The following is a 26,864-nucleotide window of genomic DNA, read 5'->3' on the forward strand; positions in this document are numbered from 1 at the left end:
TGGTTAAGCATCTGCCTTGGGCTCAGGGCGTGATCCCGGCGTTATGGGATCGAGCCCCACATCAGGCTCCTCCACTGGGAGCCTGCTTCTTCCTCTCCCACTCCCCCTGCTTGTGTTCCCTCTCTCGCTGGCTGTCTCTCTGTCAAATATAAATAAACTCTTAAAAAAAAAAAAAGGAAAATTCAGCATTGTGCCTGGCACATAGTAGGTGTTCAATAAATATCAATTTTTATAGTTGTTATAATTATCATCACCCAACCTGGAGAAAATAATCCATCTACATTCACTGAATGTACCAACATTTATTGTACCCATGTTATGCGTCAGGCACTATGCTCCATATCAGATATACAGAATGTAAGAAAGTATAAGTGAATTGTCACAAGTTACAATAACATCTGTATTAAAATGACCGGAGACAAGGGGCACCTGGGTGGCTCAGCTGGTTAAGCATCCAACTTAAGGTTATGATCTCAGGGTTCTGTGCTCAGTGGGGAGTCTGCTTCTCCCCCTCCCTCTGCTCCTCCCCCAGTTTGTGCTCTCTCTCTCTCAAATAAATGAATAAAATCTTAAAAAAAAAACAACACAACAAAAACAACAAAAACAAACCAGAGATACACGAAATCCTTTTCTCCCTCTACTTAGAAGATTAAAATTGGGTTCATCAAATTTCACAGAAGAAAAAATACACACATTTAACTTTAAGTTTTTTATTTTGTTTCAGACAGCTGGACGAGGCATCTACATTCTAGCAAATCTTCTTAACAATCACTAAACAAATGAAAGACGGCTTACTTATATATAAAAAGGCAAGGGTAAAGGGTCATGATTGTCTGACAGGGAATCTGAATCCCCAAATAAATTATCTTACAAAAATATCAAACTTGCTTTTCCACGTTTCTATTGTTAAAAATGAAGGAAAAAATTCACATTAAAAAAAAAACTCTGTAGCTGGTATAGCAAGGTAAGATAGTCATCTTTACACACTAAGTAAGTCCTTCAAATAAATATCTTAAACAAATTGAAGTTTTTCAAAAAAGAGGTCAAGTATTTACCTTATATTTGTTTGGTCCACTAACAGACCGTTTGTAAAACTGACATTAAACTGGACTGTAGCTCATCCCCTCTGAGGAGTAACAACACACATCGCTGAGGCGGGTACGCACGTGTGCATGTGACATATATGTGAGCGGCCACTGCTGCACATACTACGGTCATGAGTAGCTTTACCCTGTAAAAGTCCTCTGGCCTACCATGAATCGAACTGCACGGAAAGAAAAAAGAAAATACTTTGCCTACTGCAGACATTTGCTCAGGCATTTATAACGATGCAAAAATTATCACGCTTTTGGGACTTTAAAGATTACTGAACATGAGATAAAATTCAATACTGCTTACAAATGCCTGAATATGGAGAGTGTGTTCACCACTCATGTGGACAGCACACAAGTGAGTGTGTATTACAGCACTCTGGCTTCTAGCTGGTCTATTCCTACTGTTTGATCCTAAAGTTTTACATGGCCTTGGATCCTTAAAAGATAGAAATTTAATAAGATAATGTTACATTACGTTTTTCTGTTCTAATAATCAACTTTCCAAGAAGTACACAGTGGAAGGGCATAGGGATTTCTGTATCTCCTCATACTTTAAAAGCCAATTTCATTTTTATCGTGATGCTGATATTTCAATTAACATCATTACAAGTAAGACTGACTGCACTATAGTTTTGTCCACAGCAGTCAAATCTCTTATTGCTAAACGATTCCAAAATAAATCCAGTCAACAATTTCCATTTCCCATGGTTTAACTGAGAGATGAATCTAACACTTTATTTTTTAACCAATTACAACTAAACTGAGCTGAAGACAGCTACGATTAAAACCTTGCAACACCAAAGCCGATCAGCCAAAAATCTAGAATACCAACACTTTCCATCCAGGATAGGAAAACGAGCATCCAAAATAAAGAGAACCACAAGATTGCTCAAGTAACCAATCAAAAACCACTTCTCTGTTATTCGAGCTAATAGTCACTCGAAGCTTGACGTTTCCTCCTTCGTTATTATTGGTGGATCCTAGAGTCACAGCTTCAACGTCAAATGTGACAGTGGACCCAGAAGTAACTGCTGGCAACTGATTAGTCATTTCTTTTCCATTTACAAAAACTGCACCTAAAATGTTAAGGTAAAGAGTCATTCACATGTGAGCAGTAATGAAGAACTAAAACGGATTCTAGATGACTGATAACACAGGTAATTTCCCAACTCAGATAAAGAACACATTTTGGAATGCCAACCAGTCAAAGAGGATGCATGTCAATATGTTAATTAACCCCCCTCCCCAGGGCAGGAGAAGTTTAAGTTTTAATCCCATTTTAGAGTTCTGGTCCAGGGTTCTACTCTTTTAGAATGGAGACTGAGTTTCCCCACATGGATGACATCAAAAGAAACTTGACTCCATTACAAGATTATATCCTGTGGAATAGCAACATTGTTGCACATGAAATAAACAAGAATCTTGTCCTACCTACTGCCTTCCCATACACAACGTAGTAACACTTCTTGAGAGGGGATTTTAAAAGTGTGATTACTGTTAGGGGTGCCTGGGTGGCACAGTTAGTTAAGCGTCTGCCTTTGGCTCAGGTCATGATCTCAGGGTCCTGGGATTGAGCCCCTAGTCGGGCTCCTGCTCGGCAGGGAGTCTGCTTCTCCCTCTGTCTCTCCTCACTCCCTTCTCGTTCTCTCTCTCAAATAAATGAATATAATTTTTGAAAAAATAAAATAAAAAATTAAATTAAATTAAAACGTGTGATTACTGTAGAGTAAGGGGCCAAAGAACCCTTGGGAGATACAACAAATTAAGTAAACTCTCTCCTCGGTTCACCAATCGATGCTGAATTTAGACGACCCATGCACACAGAATCCAGAGATAGGCTGCCTGGTGCAAACCCCAACTCGATCACCTCTAAGCCAGGTCACTCAACCTCTCTGTGGCTCAGCGTTCATCATCTATAAAATGGGTATAATACTACTCTCCCACCTCAACAAGTTGTTAAAAGTATTACATGATTTATTATTTGTAAAGGTAACAGAATAATGCCTGGTACGTAATAGCCATACAGATACGTCATAAAGACTTAAACTTTCTCATCTCTCGTTACAAATGTGTGATGTTGGGACAGATTCCTATCTTACTACGGTCATCCCCGGATTTCGAAGAGGCCAGCAGTTACGTGTCTCTTACCGTTTGTACTAATGCACACTGCTTGGTCACGCTGCAGAGAGTCGTAGCCATTCTGTTTTTCTGCACACACTCCTATACTGTCTCTTCTGTCTGGCTGTCCCACGGTTTCAACTCTGTAAATGAAGTAGAAAGGTCATTCATCTTTTTTTTTTTAAACATGATTTTTAACAGTTGCTAAGGTTAAAAAGAGCAATCTCGTCACAATTGCTCTTGATAATAGCTAACAATGATACGGCACTTCCTAAATTCCGGGCGCTGACCTAAAACTTTTACATCTATCTGTATCAATCACCTCACTGGATTCACCTGATAACCCATGAGGTAGGTGCTGTCATTACCATACCCATTATACATGAGAAAAAACAAGATTAAAAAGAGGCTTACTAACCTGACCCTGATCGCCTGGCGGAGTGCTGGACGCAAGCCAGGAACCCAGGCATTCTGACGGTACACGCTATGCGAACTATTTACAGCTATGACGGCACATTCCCATTTTATGTTCTGGCTCTAGTCACATGGAAAACTTGTCATACTTGCCGTTATAAGAAAAGTGACTGTTACTGCCATCAGCTAAACCTTCAAAGTGACAGTCTATGCAATGGTTTGACTACTGTTTATCAAGTATTTAAAGCCTTTATAAATAGACATTATAATCTTTAAAAATTGGGTAATATAGTCATTAACATAGTTTGCATGGAGAACTTATGTGGAAGGTTTAAGCATTTCCTTCTGTGTTTTAGTCTCAAAGTACATCAACATGCACTCTAGAAAGAGGAAACTTACATATAAAGTCAACCTGTATCTCTACTACCAGATGCATCTTCCCCTCCGTTCTAGAAAGCCAGACTTTGCAAGGACAGAAAAAGAAAAATTAGCAAGGAACAGAATGTAGCTGTACCAAGGGGAAGATGTGATTATTTATACTTGGTATGGCCTCCAAATGTCTTTTGTTACAAAGTGGCAAACACGCAGGATCAAAATAAATACGTGGGTGGGTTTCTGAAGTCATTTCACTTCTTTTTTTTTTTTCTTTTTTTTAAAGATTTTATTTATTTATTTGACAGAGATAGAGACAGCCAGCGAGAGAGGGAACACAAGCAGGGGGAGCGGGAGAGGAAGAAGCAGGCTCACAGCAGAGGAGCCTGCTGAAGTCATTTCACTTCTAAAGCAGCAGTCTTAAGAAGTACGGGGAAGAGGAGAGTGATGTGAGCGATATGGCAGAATCTGAAGTCCCAGCCCTGTTTCTACCACAGAAACACTACTTTAACAACGAGATACAGACCAAAATACCTTTATGAGATTTCCAGAATCCCGATATGAAGCTGCAGGACCCCAAGGGAGCACAAGCTGAAAACAGCTGCATTGAAATTGGTTAAGAAGAGAAATTTTACTTTCCCAAGTCAGTCCCTCTCCCAAGCTACACAGCTCAGTGCCTGGCAAGAACACGGCGGCTTCTGACTTTTTCCTTGGGGACGGGGAGAAAGAGAGGAGTGGAGCGTGCATCCAACATTCCAACTCTTTGGAAGGCTGCCTGAAGGCTTGATTGCTGTTGTGCCCCCTTTAGAGCAATGACAGAACAAGCATAGTATGGTTGCGTGACCGCCGCTAGGACCAAAGAAATGGGAGGGGTGGCATCCCACAGCCAGTACGACTCGGTGTGACTGGGAGCAGGGCCATAAGTTCAGGCTTCTCTCCCTCGGAGAGAAGGCCAGCTTTTCACATCGCTGCTCAAGAGAATGGTATCTGTCTCACTTGATGTGGGCACTGATGGGGAGCTGGCAAACTCTGGATGCCTGGTGGCCACTGAGTACAAGACAGAAGAAGGCGGCTTGCTGCCTAACATCAGAGAACAGGCAGTGCCACAAACAGGCACCAGAGGGAGCAAGAGATTATGAACTCCTGAAAGACCCACATAGTTCTATGGTTGAGAAACTGCACCCGCAAGCCCAGCGAAGTCACATCCTCCCCAAAAAGGTTTCAGAGGTTCCCAGCATCTCTGGCTGAGTTCATTTGTGAGGGTCAGTTCCTATACAAAACCAGGTCATAAAAACGGGGAGAGGTGGCTATTTTCTCATATGTATAGATCCCAACACAAAATTACAAGACATTTGGAGGAACAGGGAAACATGGGACAAACAAACAAAAAACTACAATAGATCTCAAAAAAATTATCCTGACGGGGGCACCTGGGTGGCTCAGCTGGTTGAGCATCCAACTCTTGATTTCAGTTTGGGTCATGATCTCAGGGTTGTGAGATCAAGCCCCATGTTGGGCTCTACACTCACCAGAGTCTACTGGTGATTCTTCCCCTTCCCTCTCCCAACTCAAGCTCACGTGCACTCTCTCTCTCTAATAAATAAATAAATAAAATCTTTTAAAAAATTATCCTAATGAAATGGAGACATGAATTATCTGACAAACAATTCAAAACAACCACCACAAAAATGCTCTACAAGGTCAAGAAAATTAGACATGAGTAAAATGAGAATACCAACAAAGAGACAAAAAACATTAAAAAAAACTAGACAGGTATTTTGGAGCTGAAGAATACAATAATAACTGAAAATTCACAAGAGAAGTGCAACATCACACAATCAAGCAGAAGAAAGAAACATCAAATTAGAAGACGGGTCATTTGAAATTATCCAATAACAACGACAAAAGAAAAAAGAATGAAGAAAGTCTAAGAGACTTATGGACAAGAGCGAAAGGGGCAGAATGTTCATTTAAGGAAATAATGGCTGAAAACTTCCCAAATATGGAGCAGGTAATGGACATCTAGATTCAAGAAGCCTAATGGACACCAACCAGGATAAACCCAAGAAATCACACTGACACACATAATCAAATTGTCCAAACTCAAAGACTGAGAATTTTTAAAGCAGCAAAAGAAAAGTGACTCATCATGTACAAGGAAGCTCACATAGACTGTCAGTGCGGGTACCTGGGCGGTTCAGTCGGTTAAGTGTCAGACTCTTGATTGATTTCAGCTCAGGTCATGATCTCAGGGTTGTGAAATCAAGCCCTGTGTTGGGCTCTGCACTCAGTGGGGAGTCTGCTTGTCCCTCTCCCTTCCCCTTTGTCCCTTCCCCTGCTCTCTCTCAAATAAATAAATAGCAGTAAAACAGAACAGGCCCTCAATGCAGTGAGAGAAAAAAAAAATCCTGGAAAGAAGAAAAAAACTCCTAATCTGAAAAAATTACAAAGTAATTCCTAAAAGCAACTTTCTCCAAAACAGCATGTAATAAAAACAAGTATGACATAAAAAGTTTACAAGAGTTGCTCTGAACATGGAATGAACCAGGAAAGTAAACAGCTAATATATCTGAGACACAGAATTATCTCCATATTTCACTAAGAAATAGAATGGAGGTTTTTTTTTTTTTTTTTTTTTTTTTTAAAGATTTTATTTATTTATTTGACAGAGATAGAGACAGCCAGCGAGAGAGGGAACACAAGCAGGGGGAGTGGGAGAGGAAGAGGCAAGCTCATAGCGGAGGAGCCTGATGTGGGGCTCGATCCCATAACGCCGGGATCACGCCCTGAGCTGAAGGCAGACGCTTAACCGCTGTGCCACCCAGGCGCCCCAGAATGGAGGTTTAAAATCACTGAATTTTTAAGTTGTAAGACAAGTAGTCAGGACAGTATATGCTCAGACACTACGGTAGTTGTTCTCTCACATAAAACTAGTTTTTAAGAAACTATATAAAAAAGAAAAATGCTATACAAAATAATTTATGGCAGGGTACAGTGACCTCCTCTAATGCATGTACAACTGAAATACAATTAATAAAAAATTAATTTATGGACAAGATACTAGAAATACATCCACTGCACAAAGTAAAGGAGTAGAACATCGTGGGTAATAATTTTTCTCAAAGGTAAAATATTCTGAGAGAGAACATGGCCCAAAGCAGGAGCGATTCTGATGGTAACAAGAGGGCTAATCTATTATCCCTATTACTCTGCACTTTGGCTAACTTTGATTGAATTTAAGTGACACATCCTCTTTCTTACACGATCTCAAACTTTTTTCTTCACAGTGAATACCTGGAGCAAAATTCAAGAATTCAGTTGCTTAGCTAATAAATATATGAAAAATATCCAACTTTATGATAAATATAAGATATAAAATGAAATTTTTATTTAAGCCTAGCAGCTACAGATTGATTAAAAACAGCAATACTTAATACTGACAAGGATGCAGTGACATCACGACCCTCACACACTGCTGGGAAGACTGCAAAGTGCTTCCAGGAACACAGTCAGTCTGTGTGCCACTTACAGGAAAACTAGCCCAAGGAACAGAGAATGAGCCATATATTAACAAAGAGGGTCATGGCACAGCTTCACATGTCAGGAATAAGAGAAAGAAGGGGTGCCTTGTCAAGTCATTGAAAAGGAGGATTTCTGAAATATATCTGAGATAGAAATATACTGCTTACTGTACAAAAGCTAAAACAGCTTTTATCCTCTCTCAAAAGAAACCTGATAACTTGAATGTCCTGTATCTACTACAGAAATTGGAAATTTTCCAATAAAGAAAATTCTCGGATGGCAAATTGATTGGTGAATTCTGCCAAACATTTAAGGAAGAAATAATACTAATTTTACACCAACAGTTCTGGAAACAGAAGAGGAAGAAACACTTCCCGCCTCACTTTGTAAGGCTAGTCAAAACCAAAGCCAAAAACATAAAAAAAAAGACAAATATCTCTCTCATGAAGAGATATAAAAATCCCCAACAAAATATTAAAAGCCAAATTTAGCAATATATATAAAGATAATATACGACAAAGAGGATGTTTTCTGGGGAATGCAAAGCTGGTTCAATGTTCAAAAATCTATCACTGTAATTCACTCTATTAGCAGAAGAAAAATGGTATGATTATGTTAACAAATGTATAAAAATAATTAGACAAAATTAAACATTCACTTATGGATAAAACTCTCAGCATAACAAAATTAGAAGGGAACTTCCTTTCTTTTTTAAAAATTCTATTTATTTATTTGAGAGAGACAGTGAGTGAGAGAGAGTACATGAGTCGGGGGAGGAGCAGAGGGAGAGGAAGAAGCAGACTCCCCACTGAGCAGGGAGCCAGGGACTCCTGGATCATGACCTGAGCCAAAGGCAGACGCCCAACCAACTGAGCCACCTAGGCGCCCCTAGAAGGGAGCTTTCTTAACCTGATAGAAGATAGCTACAAAAAACCTACAGTTGGGGCGCCTGGTTAGCTCAGTCAGTAGAGAATGTGATGCTTGAGCTCCAGGTTGTAAGTTCGAGTCCCACACTGGGTGCAGAGATTACTTAAAAATAAAATCCTTGAGGGGCGCCTGGGTGGCACAGCGGTTAAGCGTCTGCCTTCGGCTCAGGGCGTGATCCCGGCGTTATGGGATCGAGCCCCACATCAGGCTCCTCTGCTATGAGCCTGCTTCTTCCTCTCCCACTCCACCTGCTTGTGTTCCCTCTCTCGCTGGCTGTCTCTATCTCTGTCGAATAAATAAATAAAATCTTTAAAATAAATAAATAAATAAAATAAAATAAAATAAAATCCTTGAGAAAACAAAACAAACAAACNCTCGCTGGCTGTCTCTATCTCTGTCGAATAAATAAATAAAATCTTTAAAATAAATAAATAAATAAATAAAATAAAATAAAATCCTTGAGAAAACAAAACAAAACAAACAAATCCTACAGCTAGCATCATACTTAATGTGAAGGACTGAATGCTTTCCTGCTAAGATGTACAATAAGCATGTCAGCATTCAACACTGCTATTCAGAATCGTACTTTGTAGTCAGTGTAATGAGACAGGAAAAAGAGAAATGACAAAACAATGATGAAAGATATTTTTCTAGAAACTAAATTAAGAAATACACCATATCCACAGATTGGAACAATCAAAATATTAAAATACTAATTATTCCCAAAATGATCTACAGATTCAAGTCAATTTCAATCAAAATCCCAGTAAAAAATTTTTTTCTTAGAAACGGACAAGCTGAATCTAAAGTTAAATAGAAAGAAAGAGGGACTAGAACAACTAAAACAAAAAGAATAAAGTTGGAAGAATCCTACTACTTGATATCAAGACTTACGATAAAGCTACAGTAATCAAGATTATAGTTCTGGGAAAGGAGAAACACACAGACCAATGAAATAGAGGCCAGAAGTGGATGCCCACACATACGGTCAACTGCTTTTTGAGAAAGGTGAAAAGGCAATTCAGCGGAGAGAAGACAGACTTTTCAACAAACAATGCAGGAACTATTGAACCAGATCCTAAACAAAACCCAATTCAACCCATATTTCACATATTATACTAAAAGTAACTCAAAATGGCTCATAGATCTGAATGTAAAACTTAAAAACATAAAGCGTCCACAAGAAAACTTAGGAAAACATCTTGTGACCCTGCATTAGGGCAAAGATTTCTTAGATACGACACCAAAAGCACTGGATGGACAGGTAAATTGTATTTCGTCAAAATCAGCAAACTTATACTCCACAAAGGACAGTGTCAAGAAAACGAAAAGACAAGCCTCAAACTGGTAAAAAAAAATAAGACGTATACTCAACAAATTTCAATAATTAAAAAAAATTGTTTTAAATAGGCAAGAGATCTGAAAAGACACTTCACACCAACAAAGATATACAAAGGCCAAGAAGTGAGCACAGGAAAAGAGAACTATCTTTGGCTATCAAAAAGAATTAAAACCACAATAAGGTACAACTACCTGTATATAAAATAGCTGAAGTTAAAAGCACAAACAAGGGGGGCCTGGCTGGCTCCGTTGGTGGAGCCTATGACTCATCTTGGTGTCGTGAGTTCAAGCCCCACGTTGGGTGTAAAGATTACTTAAAAAAATAAAATACTTTTAAAAAGAGAACAACTGAACAACTGACAGTACCAAATGCGGGCAGGGGTGAAGAACAGCTGAAAACCTCACCCGTGCTGGTGGGAATGTAAAATGGCGCAGCCACTCGGGAACACACTGACAGTTCCTTCGACAGAGAAACAGACACACTGCGACCCAGCAATCGCAATCCCAGATACTCATTTAATCTAAATTTTTTCATCTAAAAACTCTCAAATTAGTATCGCCAACTGGTGTATCCAACTGTCTGCTCCACATCTTCATTTGTAGGTCTAACGAGGAACTCAAATTTAATTTGAGTGAAATTTGAGTGAAAGACCAAACTGATTATTCACCCAGAAATGTGCTCCTCCTACACTTGTAGACTTCAGTAAACGACGATTCTGTCCCAACAGTTCCTTAGACCCAAAACCCTGTCACACTTGACTCGCCTACCACAAGCAATCCACCAGTAAATCCTGTCAGTCCTTCCTTTAAAATATATCCAGATTCAGGGGCACCTGCATGGCTCAGGTCATGATCTCAGGGTCCTGGGACTGAGCCCCATACTGGACTCCCTGCTTGGCAGGGAGTCTGCTTCTCCCTCTGCCCCTCCCCCCTGCTTGTTTTCTCTCTCTCTCTAATGGATAAATAAAAATCTGTAAAATATAAATATATAGAGATTTGACCAGATTCTGACCACTCATCATTACCTTCACTGCCCCATCCTAGTCCAAGTCACCATTATCTCCCACCAACTTTATTCCTATAGCTTTCTGACTAGTCTCCCAGCCTGTACCCATACCGCTTCCCAGACTATTTTCCACACAGCAGCCAATCGACTTGTAAAACATACATCAGCTGATGTCACTGGTTTGCTCAATATCTGCCAGTGGCCTTCCACCTCACTAAGTCACCGCAGAGCCCTACAGGGCTAGACTGTCAAGATTTGAACCTCCGCACCAGTATTAACAAAACAATCTGCACAACCTCAGGCAAGTTGCTCAGCATGGAGCCCAATGTGGGGCTCGAACTCATGACCCTGATATCAAGACCTGAGCTGAGATCAAGAGTCAGGCGCTTGGGGCACCTGGGTGGCTCAGTTAGGCATATGTCATCAGCTCAGGTCATGATTCCAGGGTCCTGGGACTGAGCCCCCCATCAGGCTCCCTGCTCAGCGGGGAGCCTGCATCTCCCTCGCCTCCCCATTTGTGCTCTCTTGCTCTCTCTCTCAAATAAATAAATAAAATCTTAAAAAAAAAAAAAGAGTAGGGCGCTTAACCAACCGATTCAACCAGGTCCCCCAATTTGCTTAATCTTTTTACATCTCAGTTTCCATATATATAAAATGTTGTCTACCTCATGAGGATGTAATGAGAATTTAGACATTAACTCATTAAGTACTTAAGAACTAACACACAGGGATGCCTGGGTGGCTCAGTCGGTTGGGCATCTGCCTTTGGCTTAGGTCATGATCCTGGGGTCCTAGGATGGAGTCCCACCCACACTGGGCTCCTTGCTGACCAGGAAGCCTGCTTCTCCCTCTGCCTGCCGCTCCCCCTGCTTGTGCTCTCTCTCTCTCTCTGTCAAATGAATAAATAAAATCTTAAAAGAAAAAAAAAAAAGAACTAACACACAGTAAGTTTCAACAAATGTTAGCTGGCTACTAACATTTTGTATAGTCGAGCTCAACTCGAGAATTCACGAAAAGTCAAATGAAGAGCATGACCCCTCCCGAGAATAACGGAACATAAACCTGATTTGGTGAGGCTGTCTGGGGTGGGGGTGGATATCTCTGTTTGCAGTGTTAAATATCCTCCCTGTAAATGGGCACAGGTGACCTCCAAAAGGGTATTTCTTTGAGTAATTAAAAAAGAAATATAGGGATGCCAGGGTGGCTCAGTTGGTTAAGCATCTGCCTTCGGCTCAGGTCATGATCCTAGAGTCCTGGGATCGAATCCCACTTCAGGCTCCTTGCTCAGCGGGGAGCCTGCTTCTCCCTCTGCCTGCCACTCCCCCTGCTTATGCTCTCTCTTGCACAAATAAATAAAATCTTTCAAATGAAAAAGAAATGCAAATGTTAAAAAAAAAGAAACATATACAGCCTGTTCAAAAGTATATCTTACCTTTCTGGGATCCTCTCTGACTATACAGCCTGTCTCCATTAACCTGATCCAGACTTACTACTCGGTGTTTGTATTTTTTCTACTCCATATCTTCGGTTCTTGCTTTGTTTCCCCACCTGAACTTCCTTTCCACATCTAGCTGCACTAAGCCTTCACCAATCCCTCATCTAGGAGTAACCTTTCCTTCCTCTGCATTGAAGAGTAGTCTGGATCTTTCTTTCTAACTTTTTTTTTTTTAAAGATTTTTATTTATTTATTCAACAGAGATAGAGACAGCCAGCAAGAGAGGGAACACAAGCAGGGGGAGTGGGAGAGGAAGAAGCAGGCTCATATCAGAGGAGCCTGATGTGGGGCTCGATCCCATAACGCCGGGATCACGCCCTGAGCCGAAGGCAGACGCTTAACCGCTGTGCCACCCAGGCGCCCCCTTTTTTTTTAATTTTTAAAAGATTTCATTTATTCACTTATTTGTGAGTAAGAGACGGCATGCGAGTTGGGGGAGGAGCAGAGGAAGAGGGACAAGCAGACTCCACGCTGAGCTCAGAGCCTGATACGGGGCTCAATCTCGTGACCCTGAGATCATGACCTGAGCCGAAATCAACCATCAACCCACTGAGCCACCCAGGCGCCCCTGGATCTTTCTTATACTAATTTATAAACATCCTACTCTATGGTGAGTCCAAGAGTCTGTTTTGTTTCTTTTTCTTAAACTTCACATTCCTGGCAATACCAGGTACTGCAGCTACCATCTGAATGGAGAAAAGGTTGAACGAAATGATTAGCCTCATTCAAAGACTAGAGTTGATCAGAAGATCTGTCCTTAAATTTTATTTTTTATTCATTTATTTTTAAAGACTACTGTTTTAAGCTTCTAAGTTTTGGGGTGGCTTGTTACAGAGCAATCAATAACTGTAACTGTAACATTACATTTTTGTTGTTCTTTTAAAGAAAAAGTTTGTAACCAAAAATAGCTAGCCTGTGGGCCCTTGATTTACCACCTCATGTGACCTGTGGGGAGGCAGGCAGCACAGCGGTTAAGAGCACAGCCTTTCAGGGCTAGACTGTCAGGATTCAAATACTAGCAAGTCCCATGGTCCCTGTGCTTCTGTTTCTTCATCTGTGAAAGGAAGACAGTAACCTCCTAGGTTATTAGGATTAAGGAAGGCTGTTTGAAAGGACGCTGTTTTAAAGAAAGGAGGTGGTAGAGAAAAGAAAGTAAAAATATGGTTTAAAAAAACCGGTTAGATCAGAAAATCTTGGAAGCAAGGAAAGTAGGAATGTTCAAAGAGAAAATCAAGGAGAGGCCTAGCAGGAGGGGGTTGCTTAGCAGACCTGGCCACCAAATGAGATTGGGCTCTAGAGACAGATAGAGCCCGCCAGTAACAGGTTTCTTGGCTCCCACAGCTCTATGCATTCCAGCAACTGCGGCAGGAATAGACTGGGCTGAGCAACAGGGCACTGCCTACAGGAGTATAATCTTCCTTCTAACTGTGAGGTTCAAACACCCTCAAAAAACTGAATAAAGTGTACCTTTACTCAAGCACACCCATCCACTCCTCCCCCATACAGCCCCCCCCACTCTTCTGACTTTATTGCTGATGCCTGCAATTTCTTCCAACAGGGACAGAGACATTTTCATTCCACATTCAAAAGAAAAATGACAAAAATCAAAGGTCTGGCTATGATAATAGTGAGCTGAACGAAGTTTCAGTTAATCACCCTGCCAAGTGGGGCCCGGTCAGACATCTTTGGAAGAGGAAGAAGAACTAACAGTTTATTGAGGCCTTATACTAAATGTCAGGCCACGGTCCACAGATAGTAAATGGATTTACATCAATTTGGGTAATTTCCAATGTCTTAAATACTTATTGAATGACAGAATTGAATCTATTGAATTGGTTGAATCTATCAGACCTTCCCGTGTTCACAGAAGAAGCATTTAAAAGCAGGCGAGCATCGGTCACCATCACGGGGGGCGGGGCTCATAGAAGAGGGAAAAGGAAAAGAGCTAAGGATACTGACAGAGAGAAATCGTAGATTCCAACACTAACTAGAATCGCATTTACTCTCCCACGAAGAAGACGAAAAGAAACGATGTAGACTAACTTTGCCATTTACCAGTTATGTGACTTTGTGTTAATGACTTAACTTCTGTGTGCCTCAGTATCCTCACCCCTAAAATGGGGAATTACACCTATTTCATTTGGTTATTGTAAGAATTAAATGACTTAATGTAAGTAAAGTGCTTAAAACAGTACCTCATGTGTAGTAAATGCTATTTCATTATTAACTGCAATTATTATTACTATGATTACTATTCTTTTTTTTTGAGATTTTATTTATTCATTTGAGAGAGAGAGAGAGAGCATGAGCAGGGAGGAGAGGCAGAAGGAGAAGCAGACTCCCTGCTGAGGCAGGAGCTGGATGTGGGGCTTGATCCCAGGACCTGGAGATCATGACCCAAGCTGAAGGCAGACGCTTAACCATCTGAGCCAGCCAGGCGCCCCCATGATTACTATTCTTATTGTCTGCGACACCTGCCCTGAATGTATGAGCTCGGGAAGCCCTATCATTACCCGGGAGCACACTGTTCTCAGGAGATTCACTAATGGTAGTATTTCTATAAACAAAGGACGTAAGCAGAAAAATGGTTTGTTAGCATACAAAACTCATGAATTCCCCCTTGGGGAATAACGAAGTGGACATCAGGTACTAGAATTTATTTCTCTCTCTCTCTCTGTTGGTATTTTTCTGGTTATTAAGTCATTCTTCATAACATAAGGGGTGAGAGGAGATGTCAAAACTGAGACAAAGTATAAACTACGGCATTCTGAGAACTGTTGACAGTTCCAATGACTTGGCTGGTGGGGAACAAGGCCAATTAGCTTACATAAAGCTTTAGTTACTCTCCATGCTTCGTATGACAAGGGACTGAGATTAACAGGAACTTGGAGCACGCATTCACCATAAAACCTCATGATCTCAAGACCTAAAAATTAGAGGAGAGTTTGCTACCCTGATTTTCCAAATCAAAACTGGGCTTTGTGGGCGCCTGGGTGGCTCAGTAGGGTAAGCATCTGCCCTCGGCTCAGGTCATGATCTTGGGGTCCTGGGATCGAGCCCCATGTCGGGCTCCTTGCTCAGCAGGGAGTCTGCTTCTCCCTCTCACTCTCCCTCTCTCTCGAATAAATAAAATCTTTAAAACAAACAAACAAAAAACTGGGCTTTGCTTTCTAGGAAGAGCTATTCAAAAAATAGGACCACAGAGAATATATCTCAGGACATGAAAACAAGGAAATTATTCTAATACAGGAAGACACGGATAAAGAAATAGAAAATTGATTGCTGGTAGGAGAGCTTGCTTTCAGTTTTATTTTACAGAGAATTATATACATATATATGTATGTACACATATATTTTATAGAGAATTATATACGTTATGTATGTGATTCTCAGTTTCTCAGTGCGTTTACACTAACAGGTTGTCTCTCATAGAGACCCGCTCATACTGATTCACAAAGAATAATTCTTGGCCTCTGATTTTTTACGATTGATTTTTTTTTTTTTTACAATTGACTTTTGAGAGGCAGTCTACTTACCTCTATCTCCCAAGAAGAAAACAGACACGAACATACTAAGTGCGTGCTATGTATCAGGTATAAGCAAGGCACATTACATATTTTATCTCAGTTCGTCTTCATAAAAGCTCTATGAACACAGATGAGAAAACCAAAGCAAAGAGAAATGAGGAACTCTCCTCAAAGTAGCACTGCCTATAAATGATGAAATCAATTCAGGTCTACTTGGCATCCAAGCTCGTATGTGTTCCATGCACGTCACTTTACTGCCTGAGGCACAACAAACAGACATTGTAAGGTCTACTTGCCTGAATGTTAATGTCTGCCCACAGAAATAGGTTGGAGCGCTGGAGTAGAGCACACCTGAGGACTCAGAATCATTCCGGAGGGCTATATTTCTTCGACTACTCAGGCTGTACCCCTCAAAGCCAGCTGTCCACTCTTTATAGAAAGCAAAGATATCAAACATTATTAAAACCTTTGAGGAGTATCTTCAACACAGACACATTAAACAAAACTTGGAAGTGGAAGAGGGTACACTTAGGGGTCATGGGCACTTAGGGTCAGATTCAGTGACAGGGTATCCTGGTGAATCCTAAAAATCACAAAAAACGTGTGAGTCTGTTCCTGCACAATTCTGGCAGGAACAGATGCAAGATCAAGTGAGTGTTATCTCCCATCTAATGAAATCAGGAGAAGCATAATTGTTTGAGCTTATTCCAACCTGATCAACAACCAGTTAACAAATGAGTCTCAATATTTTAAAATAGTAATACAGGACAGACCAATTTCAAATCATAAGACTTCCATACGGATAGTCATTGAAGATTTGGAAAATCGGTATCTTTTTTTTTTTTTTTTTTTAATCAGTATCCTGTCATAACACTTAAAATCTTTGGATTCAGGGGATGCTAATAATCCTGCCTGGCATTATTTTTGGACTCTGGAGACAAGAACTGATGAAAATGTCTCAAAATTCCCATGAAGTAATTTGAACAGGACGTGTTCCACGCTGTGGTCAGCCATGCAGGTTTTACCGTCGGCAAACGTGGCTGTCAGCGTGCCGCCTTGCACACGGGTGCCCGCGTCCTGAGACGGTTACGCGTCGGGAGTGAGAAGGCAACAGCATACCGTGAGGCACCAACGTGGAGTGACCCATTTGGGGGACGCTCCACGGACTCCACTCCTGTCGACCATCTCCTCGGGCGCAGACTCTGAACTGATAATCAACGTTGGGGTCTATGTGCAACACTATGAACTCAGTTTCAGAGCCTACGTATACGTCCTCAAAATGATTTGAAGTGCACTTGCGGAACTGGAGCCTGTAATCCTGGGCTGTAAAGTCGTCATCCACCTAAGGAGAAAGGCTCTGTGTAAGGGACAAATCAGGGAACGGTTTATCTCGGCAGCATGGCTTAAGAATTCCGGGGCCGAGCACAGAAGCCCACGTGCTGAATACGGGCTACTCTCAGGAAGGTCACGGGAAATGTGCCATCATTAGTGCCCTTCTTTTCTTTACTTCCCAGTGTTCTATACTTCCCAGTCTGATTTGCAGAACTCTGCTTCCTTTGAAGAAATGGCATGTTTTCTGTTCCTTTTCTTTCTTTTTTTTTTTTTTAAACGGATTTATTTATTCATTCTATAAGAGAGAGGAGACAGCATGAGCAGGGAGGCACGGAGGGAGAGAGACAGAGAGAGAATCTCCAATCCAAGCAGAGTCCCTGCTGAGTGCGGAACCTGATCCGGGGCTCAATCTCTGGACCGTGAGATCACAACCTAAGCCAAAATCAAGAGCTGGCCACTCAACCGACTAAGCCACCCAGGCAATCTGAAATGGCATGTTTTCCATACCGTAAGGCCAAAGATAAAATATTGGAAATTCAAAGATAAGAATCCCACAACTACATCATTCACAAAACCAAGATAATTAATAACCAGAATATATAAAGGACTCCTTTAAAATTTAATGAAGAGAAACCACCCAATAAGAGAATGAACAAAAGGCACAAATAAGGATTCTACAGAATTAGAAATATCCGCAAGCAAAAATAAATAAAAGCATTTAACCAAATTTGTAATATGGACAATGGAATCTGAAACCAAAATGAGATACCAGACTGGCAAAAATGTGAAGTCTGACAATACCAAGTACTGGTCAGGATGCAGAGTACCAGGAACTCTGATAGAAGGAAACGCTGGTACAATCACACTGAAAATAATCTGGTATTTCTAGTAGAGTACAGATCCAATACTCGAGGACCTCATAATTTCACTGGGTATATACTTGAGGGAAAATTCTTACACATGGACACAAGGGAACATGAATACTAATGTTTATAGCAAAAAAACCCTGGAAACTCTAGATCCACTGACAGAGAAAAGAATAAAAATTGAATAAGGGTCTTTGTTTTGAACCAACAAAAACATCTCTACTTCTTTCTTCTGTAACAAAGCTTCAGTAAAAAAATCCATTTAACGGGCGCCTGGGTGGCTCAGTCGGGTTAAGCTTCCCACTCTCAGTTTCAGCTCAGGTCTGATCTCAGGGTGCTGAGACCTAGCCCCATGTTGGGCTCCACACTTGGCAGGGAGTCTGCTTGAGTTTCTCTCTCCCTCTGCCGTTCTCCCCTATTCTCTCTCTCTCTCTCTCTCTCTCTCTCTCTCAAATAAATAAATAAATCTTTGGGCGTCTGGGTGGCTCAGTCGGTTGAGCATCTGCCTTAGGCTCAGGTCATGATCCCAGAGTCCTGGGAACAAGTCCCGTTGGGCTCCCTGCCCTGCAGGCAGTCTGCTTCTCCTTCTGCCTCTCCCCTCACTCATTCTCTCCATCTCTCTCACTCTCATGCTCTCTCTCTCAAATAAATAAAATCTTAAAAATAAAATTAAATAAATAAATAATCTTAAAAAAAGAAATCCATTTAGGGGCACCTGGGTGGCTCAGTTGGTTAAATGTCTGCCTTCGGCTCAGGCCATGATCCCAGGGTCCTGGGATCGAGTCCTGTGTTGGGCTCAGTGGGGAGTGTTTGTCCTTTTCCCTCTGCCCCTCCCCCTGCTCATGCTCTCTCTCTCTCTGTTGGGTGCACGCTTTCCCTCAAATAAATAAATAAAATCTTTTTTAAAAATCCACTTAAGAAAAATCAATCATTTATAGAAGCTGAGCACCCACTCTGAACGATGTATCTTTCAACAGCCAGGACACTTATGACTCATTCAGACATGGTTTCTATCTACAATATGGTAACTCATATACATAACATGATTTAATACAGAAAATTCTCAGCAATGCTGAGAATATGAAGAAACCAAATTTTAGGATTTTTTTTAAAGATTTTATTTATTTACTTGATAGAGAGAGAGCACAAGCAGGGCGAGCAGCAGAGGCAGAGGGAGAAGCAGACTCCCGGCTAAGCAGGGAGCCCGATGCAGGGCTCGATCCCACGGCCCCGAGATCATGACCTGAGCTGATGCTCAACTGACTGAGCCACCCAGGTGCCCCTAGGATTTTATTTCAGAAGTATTACTTCAGTTTGGAACAGAAAACATCAGATACCTAATATTCGCTCTCATCTTTTGGCTTTTGTAATAAACAGAAATGGGAGAGATCTTCAACTTACTAAGGGTTAAGTTTGGGAAATCTGTGACAGGAAATACTGTTGTGATACAGAGATTGTTAAAGGTACCTTCAAAACTATTTACCTCACACTGGAAGAGCTACCTGCGTTCAAGTTCCCTGTGATTTTAATTGTAAAGCAAAAGGGACTTTTGTTTGTGAAGAGAAGAAAATGTTCAAAGGTAGTTAATAAAAAAAAATCTAAAAGGCCCTCAGATCTCAAATCCATTACTGTTGAAGCCACTTCTACGATTCTTAATTACGCACCTTACACCATCGAACAATGATGCCTCCCGGTTTCTCTATGAGCTCTTCGATCTGTACTGGTGGGCGAGATGCTACCGTTCCATGCTTGAAAATGTGATCTTTCACTATGTTCAGAATCGAGTCATCCAACTGAGCAGACAAACAAGGCACATCAACCAGTAAAGGCACTTCCGGTAAGCTGGGGAAACAAAGCTTATGTGTTTATGAGGCTTTTAACTGAGGGTTAAAAATATGAAGCATAGTTTAGATCGGTCACCTACTACATAATGAGGCTGGAGCCCTCAGGAAATAATGCTAATGGCAGTAGGGGCTTTGGAAGACATTACATAAAGATTCTCTTCCCAAATATAAACAAGAAAAGAGAAAATTGGTAGGATCACCACTGTCAAGTTCATACCAAAAGATCTGGTGTACTCACTTTCAGTATGTTCAGAATTTCTAAAACTTAATAATTCTCTTACACGTTAGAATTGAAGAAAATCTACAGTAATACTATACCAAAAATTACAATCGCAACTATTTCATACCACTAATACTGGTATTGGGCAGTGAACCTTGAAATATATATTCTCCATCTCATTTACTCAGAATCTTTAATAAGGCGGGAGGGCACGCGAAGCAGGCAGTTTAAATGCTTAAAACTAAGCCTGAACGGCACTAACTCCTTTACCTGTCCAACTGAATGTGTGAGGCCTTTTTGGTAAAGTTCCACAGTTTTTCATTCTGTTCTCCTACGCCACCAAGAATGGCAATCTCCCCTACAATCAGGAATGAGAGAATAAATACAGCAAAAAACGGTCACATTATAAAGTAATCACTACAGCCCATGTCTAGGTGGGTCTCCGGCTTACTTGCAAACAACTCTTAAGTGATTCCATAGTCAAGTTTCCAAAAAGTAAAAGTAGAAACTATTTTAGAAGTGACCCTAAGGTGAAGCTCACAAAGAAAAGGGGTACATAATGGTAACATTTTAGCAGAGGTGAAAGATTCTGCTCTGTACAAAGAAATCTGGTTTGTCAACCAATTTTACACAAAGGAGAAGGTCTAGGTCCTTTTTTCCATCTCTCCTACAGAAACTTTATTTACAGAACTCTAACAGGAGCCAGTACAAATATTTCCCTGATAGAAAAATAGGGCACAGGGTCTTTTTTCTTTCTTTCTTTCTTTCTTTTTGTTTTAACTTTACTTATTTCTTTGAGAGAGAGAAAATGGGGTGAGGGAGAGAGGGAGAAACAGGCTCCCCACTGGGCAGGGGGCCCGATGCGGGACTCGATTCCAGGACCTGAGATCATGACCTGAGCCGAAGGCAGATGCTTAACCGACTGAGCCACCCAGACGCCCCATGGGCAAGGGGTCTTCTAAAGTCAAATGATACAGGTGTTTTCCTAAAAGAATATCACATATTAGAAATTATTCCACAGAAAAATAAAAAGGAAAAGCTATCTAAAGGCATTAAAAAATGACCAACTTCTATGTCCTTCCACAGCCACAAGGAAACACTACCAGAACGCTTTTTCCCTCTGAATGTGCCCTGGAGGGACCCAAGTTTTTTGGGACCACATAACATGACATTCTCCCTCACCAAAAGGAAAGCAGCACATGTTGAACACTGCCTCAAATCCTCAAAATTCCATAAATAAGACTTTATCCCTTGGGAGGGAGGAAAAAAGATTGAAATTCAAAATATTTCTGAAGTATAAAAACGCTTAAGCATCAGATGCTGTAACAAACAAGTTTGTGCCTCAAAGGATTTATTTTCTAAAATAAAAACATATCTTAGTCCTCAGGGTGATGGGTGTACGCTCCTGACCTGTGAACTGCTTCTGGGTTTGTTTCCAAATGCAAAGCCTCCAGGGAAAAACACTTTAAAAAGAATTCTCTCAAAGGCTCTGTTATGGTCAGTGGCAAATAAGCAGTTCTCACTGAAGACGGGACAAAATGTCATCAGCATGTAAAGATAACAGCAGTGCCACATTCTAAATGGGACGAAAAGGGGATGAATTTCCAGTTAGAGGGACAGCCTTCTGAGCCAAGCACCCTTTTCATCCCACGCCACTCACAGCACTCAGTGCAGGATGGGTGGTTTCCAGTCTCTGGCTCTGGCACTTTTTTCCTCAATTGTCCTTTCCATGCTGGCACCCTCTGCTACCCTCTCTTCTCGTATCACACACCGGCTTTGGAAGACTTACTTACTCCCATGGACTCAGACTCGATGTACAACCCTTCAACTGCCACCTTGCCATACTGATCTCTTTCCTACGCCACACGCCACCTGCCTGACTACCTTCTGGGCATCTGGAGCACCTCAAACTCAACATCCCCAAAATACCCGCCGAAGCCCCGCCTTCTCCTTTGTTTCCTATGTCAGTAAACAGCACAATTCGACCTGGTCATCCAAAATCCGGCTGGTTTGGGTCATCCTAAAGCCTTCCCTTTATTCTCCAACCTATCTCCAGGCAATCACCAATAATCAACACTCATTGATCGGTAAAAATCATCAATCATTTTATCTCTGAAAAGTCTTAAAATCAGTTCCACTTCAGCTCCACCATGATGAAGCTCGCTGCCTTCCTCATCTCCTGTCTGGATTAATGCTCCATCTTCCTAATCAGCCTCTTTGACCTCCAGTCTTAGGACCTCTGATGCAGTCTCCAAACTGCAGGCAGCGTCACTTTTTAAAAATGCAAATCTGATTGTGTAACTCTGCTGCCTAAAATACTTCAATGGACCCCTGATACGCCATTCACTTCACTCGTGATGTTACTTCTTTTTTTTTTTTTTTTTAAAGATTTTATTTATTTATTTGACAGAGATAGAGACAGCCAGCGAGAGAGAGAACACAAGCAGGGGGAGTGGGAGAGGAAGAAGCAGGCTCACAGCAGAAGAGCCTGACGTGGGGCTCGATCCCATAACGCCGGGATCACGCCCTGAGCTGAAGGCAGACGCTTAACCGCTGTGCCACCCAGGCGCCCCCGTGATGTTACTTCTGCTTCAAATCGTGCTGTTACCTCCTTTTCTTCCTTTGTCCGCTTAATGAATTCCTTCAAGCGTCTGCGGAACTCCTCCCACAGAAAGCTATCCTACACTCTCCCACAGTCGGGTGCTTTCCCTTCTGTGCTCCTGTAGGTCTTAGATCTCTCTCAGCACGTATGCCTCTGACTGTGCTGTGAACCCCAAAGGGCAGAACCATTACCTTTTTATTTAATGTACTTGCCAAGATGTATGTGAAGGGAGGAAAGTGGACATGAAGACAGGAAGATAGCAAGGCAAGATCTGAGCATGCTTTAGGCACAATAATTGACTGCAGATGGATATATAACCACATTTCACGAGTAAACACCAATCATAATTTTTAACCTTCTAAAACTAGCAATGGAATTAAATTCTCTGAACACTCTGAAAAACATCTGAACAGACTCAAAAGGACCTTAAAATCACAGTGGTAACAGTGAATAAGATACTATCATAAAACCATTGAGAAAAACCATTTACGCCTTGTTTTGTAAACGATTATAATGAACACTTCAACTGCACTCACCCTGACATACCTCACTGTCTATCTGTCATCCTATATTACAAACTATCCCGAGGTAGGAACATTCTAAGCGCCCCATGGATGGCAAGAAGCCTGCTGGCACCCTGAGAAATCAGCAAAGGGTCACTCTGAATGTGCCCCCCCACTTCATAGGCTCCCTGGACTCCCACCTTCTTGGACTAAGTCCTCTGCAGTATTAACTCCATGCTCTATGAGCTTCTGGCAGTCATCTAGAGGTTTAATGGTTTCCTGTTCAATCGTGTCCACCTCTTGCAAAAGGGTTACCAATCGCTCATCCAGGAGCTTCCCAAGAGTTCCCTTTAAATCATTAAAATGCTGTTTGAGGACATCTCTTGTCTGTGATGCACTCTCTTTGATCTGAAAAGAAAGAACATAAAAACTCAGAATCAGAATCTCTAGGAAAGGCTCACCCACAGGCATCAGCCACAATCCCAGAGCACTACACAACGGTCATCTTCCATTTGTTGACACACTGAATGCGATTTATTTGCACAAACTTGCAGAAATGCATAGTACTGTCCTTCAGGTAGGACAGAATGGGTTCAAACCCTGGTTCCATCATTTACAAACTACGACAATTTGGTCATGTTAATTAAGCACTCCACACCCAATTTCCTTGTTTGTCAGATGAATATAATGCTTACTTCATGGAGTTGCTGTTAATAGGATTAAATAATCTATGTATTATATGTGGTAAAATAATGGGCACACTGTTGTTCCCAATTAAAAATATTAGAAAGCATTATTATCTGCACAAAGTAATTCTTGGCAACAGTCTGTTTCAGTACAAAAATATTTTAAATTAGTAGGGGATTAAAATTCATTTTACTGAAAAGTAGTAAATAAATGGTAAATCAGAAAACCATAATATAGGGGTGTCTAGGTGGCTCAGTCAGTTGAGCGTATGACTCCTGGTTTCAGCTCGGGTCATGATCTCAGGGTCATGGGATGGAGCCCCGTGTCAGACTCACGCTCAGCGTGGAATCTGTGTGAGAGTCTATCTCTCCTTCTCCCTCTCCCTCTGCCCCTCCTCCCTCCGCTCCTCCACACCTCTAAAATAAATAAATAATAAATAAATAAAAGAAAGCCATAAAAAAATCACCTAACAGATAAAATGCCCACATTATACTAAGAGAAAACTAAAAATTTATTTAAAATTCAAAGAGGCTCATAGAAGGCAGAGAATGTTCATGAAAACACACCTCTGGGACAATACTTTAATCTTTTTTGAGTCATGTTCCTCTTTGCAAATCTCAGTGAGAGGTTTACAGACCCTCTCTTCCCAGTAAAATGAATAATCCATACCCTAAAGAAATGAATTCGATTTCAGAACTTACGAATTCCCTCAAATCTCAACCATGGCTTGCCTGCAGCAGTAATTCTGAAACTTGGTTTGCAGAAGAATCATGTAGGCTGCCTGATATAATTTAGATTGCAAGGCTCCATCCCAGACCTACTGATCCAGAACCTTCGAGGAGAGCTGGAGTGTATGGATGGAGCGCTCACCTTTCACAAGCATACTTGTGATTTAACAGCCCACAACTTTGAGAAACACTGCCCTCAGGTCCACAGAGCTCAGATTAAGAGCTGCTGTTCTGGGAGACAGGACAGGGAAATCTTTACAGCTCACACATATTTTGAAAACAAACCAGTTGTCTACGCAAATACAACACTTTTTTTTTTTTTTAAAGTTACAGACAACACACAATTCACTCTCACTTAACAGGAAAATTCTAAACGCCAAATAGTTGAATCAAAGCAAACACATACTTTACTTTGCATATCATTATCATATTAGTTTCATGATGACATCATTACATTTACTACTCTAACACTTTTGCTACCTTTACCTTTCCAAGAGTGTCTGAAGTCCAAGAAATCCACAAAGCACAGGATTTCAACAGTTAATAGAGAAATTGAAAAAGTTTTCTATTTATTCTCTAATATTAAATTTAAAAAGCAGAATACATAACTGTTTTCCAAAACTGTTCACGACCATGTTAAAACAAGATGTCAATGCTCAAGGAGTACAAAAAAATACGGAAAAAAAAAAGGAACAGTTTGATTGGCTGAAGAGGAGCATGCAAATAATTTCTTCTCCTTTGACGGTAATGTAACTTACAGTAGTGTGTGCGCAGTAAGTGGAGGAATTCCTTAAACCATAAAGAAAAAGAGAGACCCTAATATAAGTTTAATTAACTAGTCTCTGTACAGTTACTAGGGAGCTTCTGTGAAATAAACCCAAGCCAAATTTTAAAAAGAAAAGGGAGGGGGCTGTACTCAAAATGTTCAGGTTCATTACTCACCTGTGGGGTCCTTAAGACTCAGATCCTAACATACATAGCACCTGGCAAATAAATGCTGTTAAATAAAAATGAAGTTGATCGTGTCCATGTTTAAGACCTTTTTTAAAGAACCAAGAAGAGCATGCCTTATGATTCTGAAACATCACCTGGAATATTGCTAGAAATGCGGACTGTCAGGCCCCACCCAGAACTACTGAATCAGAGCCTACATTTTAGACAAGATCCCCAGGTGAATCACGACAGACCGTACAGATACCAAAATAAATGAAGACCACATGTCGAAACACTGTCATACAGTTCACACCCCCACCACCAAGAGGAAATTCTGCAGTTGAGAAGTATACCAATGAGGTCGTGTCTCACTCTTAACGGATACAGCACACACAGGAAGTGCATTGGTTAGGTAAAGTCAATTTCCTCTTTAGAAAGAATTCAAAAGCTCCAACAGTTTCAGAGCTCAACTATGTTTTGTTTTTGTTTCAGAACCCCAGAGGAAAGAAAAAGAGGAAGCATGTGAACATAAAGCAGTGCGAGGACGGGGCAGGGAGACTCCATTTCCAAGTCCACCTCCTATACTTCCATTATGAATGTAGTCCCTTTCGTTCATAGGATACCAACCATTGCTGTCTTATTTGCTTGGGTTAATGAAACTAAACCATGTGGACTTCACTGCTAGGTGGGTTTCTTCTTATTTCATGTGGTACCCTGGTCCATGTGTGCACTGTCAGCTCATTAACTCCACAATGACTCTGAGAGGTGGGACTCTACTGTCTATATTGAAGAGGGTGAAGCTTGAAGAAGCCAAATAGCTTTCCCTAGGCTTCACAGTGCCGGAAACAGTCTGACTCCAAGGACCACGGCCTTTCCACTTTTCCCATTTTCAGGAGTTCCCAGGCAAACCTGGGAAATTATGTACTGACTGCAAACACTTCCTGCTGTAACTTGTGTTTCTTATCCTTGCATCAAGAATCATGTGGTAGACAACCACATAGCCCCAAATGCTACCCAGCCATTCTAGGGCAAAACAACTGCGACAGTTAGTAGCAAAGTAGATTTAAGTAGATTACAAATGATAACTCAAGGTCTTAAAAAGGAAACTGTCATACACACTGTTTATGCTGATTAATAATACTCAAACCAATTTTCCACTAAAGCCTCTACTGTAATGGACCATTAAAACACTTATTGGGGCACCTAGGTGGCACAGTCAGTTGGGTGTCCGACTCTTATTTAGGCTCAGGTCATGATCTCAGGGTCATGGGATCAAGTCCTGCATCAGGCTCTGTACTTTGTACAGTCTGCTTGGGGCTCTCTCTCTCTCCCT

At 41.1% G+C, this 26,864-nt stretch overlaps 1 protein-coding gene across 1 annotated transcript in view; it reads right to left on the reverse strand.

Moving 5' to 3' along the window:
* Nucleotides 1-694: 694 nt before the first annotated feature.
* Nucleotides 695-26,864, reverse strand: part of CRLF3 (cytokine receptor like factor 3) — a 34,718-nt gene continuing 8,548 nt past the window's right edge. The window contains exons 2-8 of the mRNA XM_034641366.1: nt 23,384-23,591; nt 20,349-20,436; nt 19,679-19,856; nt 16,936-17,158; nt 16,113-16,245; nt 3,243-3,355; nt 695-2,170 (exon numbers count right to left, since the gene is read on the reverse strand). Of these exons, the coding sequence (XP_034497257.1) occupies nt 1,914-2,170; nt 3,243-3,355; nt 16,113-16,245; nt 16,936-17,158; nt 19,679-19,856; nt 20,349-20,436; nt 23,384-23,591 (1,200 nt within the window). The 3' untranslated portion in view covers nt 695-1,913. The remainder of the gene's footprint in view (nt 2,171-3,242; nt 3,356-16,112; nt 16,246-16,935; nt 17,159-19,678; nt 19,857-20,348; nt 20,437-23,383; nt 23,592-26,864) is intronic.

This window comes from Ailuropoda melanoleuca, chromosome 13, assembly GCF_002007445.2.
Source record: "Ailuropoda melanoleuca isolate Jingjing chromosome 13, ASM200744v2, whole genome shotgun sequence".
Taxonomy (NCBI): domain Eukaryota; kingdom Metazoa; phylum Chordata; class Mammalia; order Carnivora; family Ursidae; genus Ailuropoda; species Ailuropoda melanoleuca.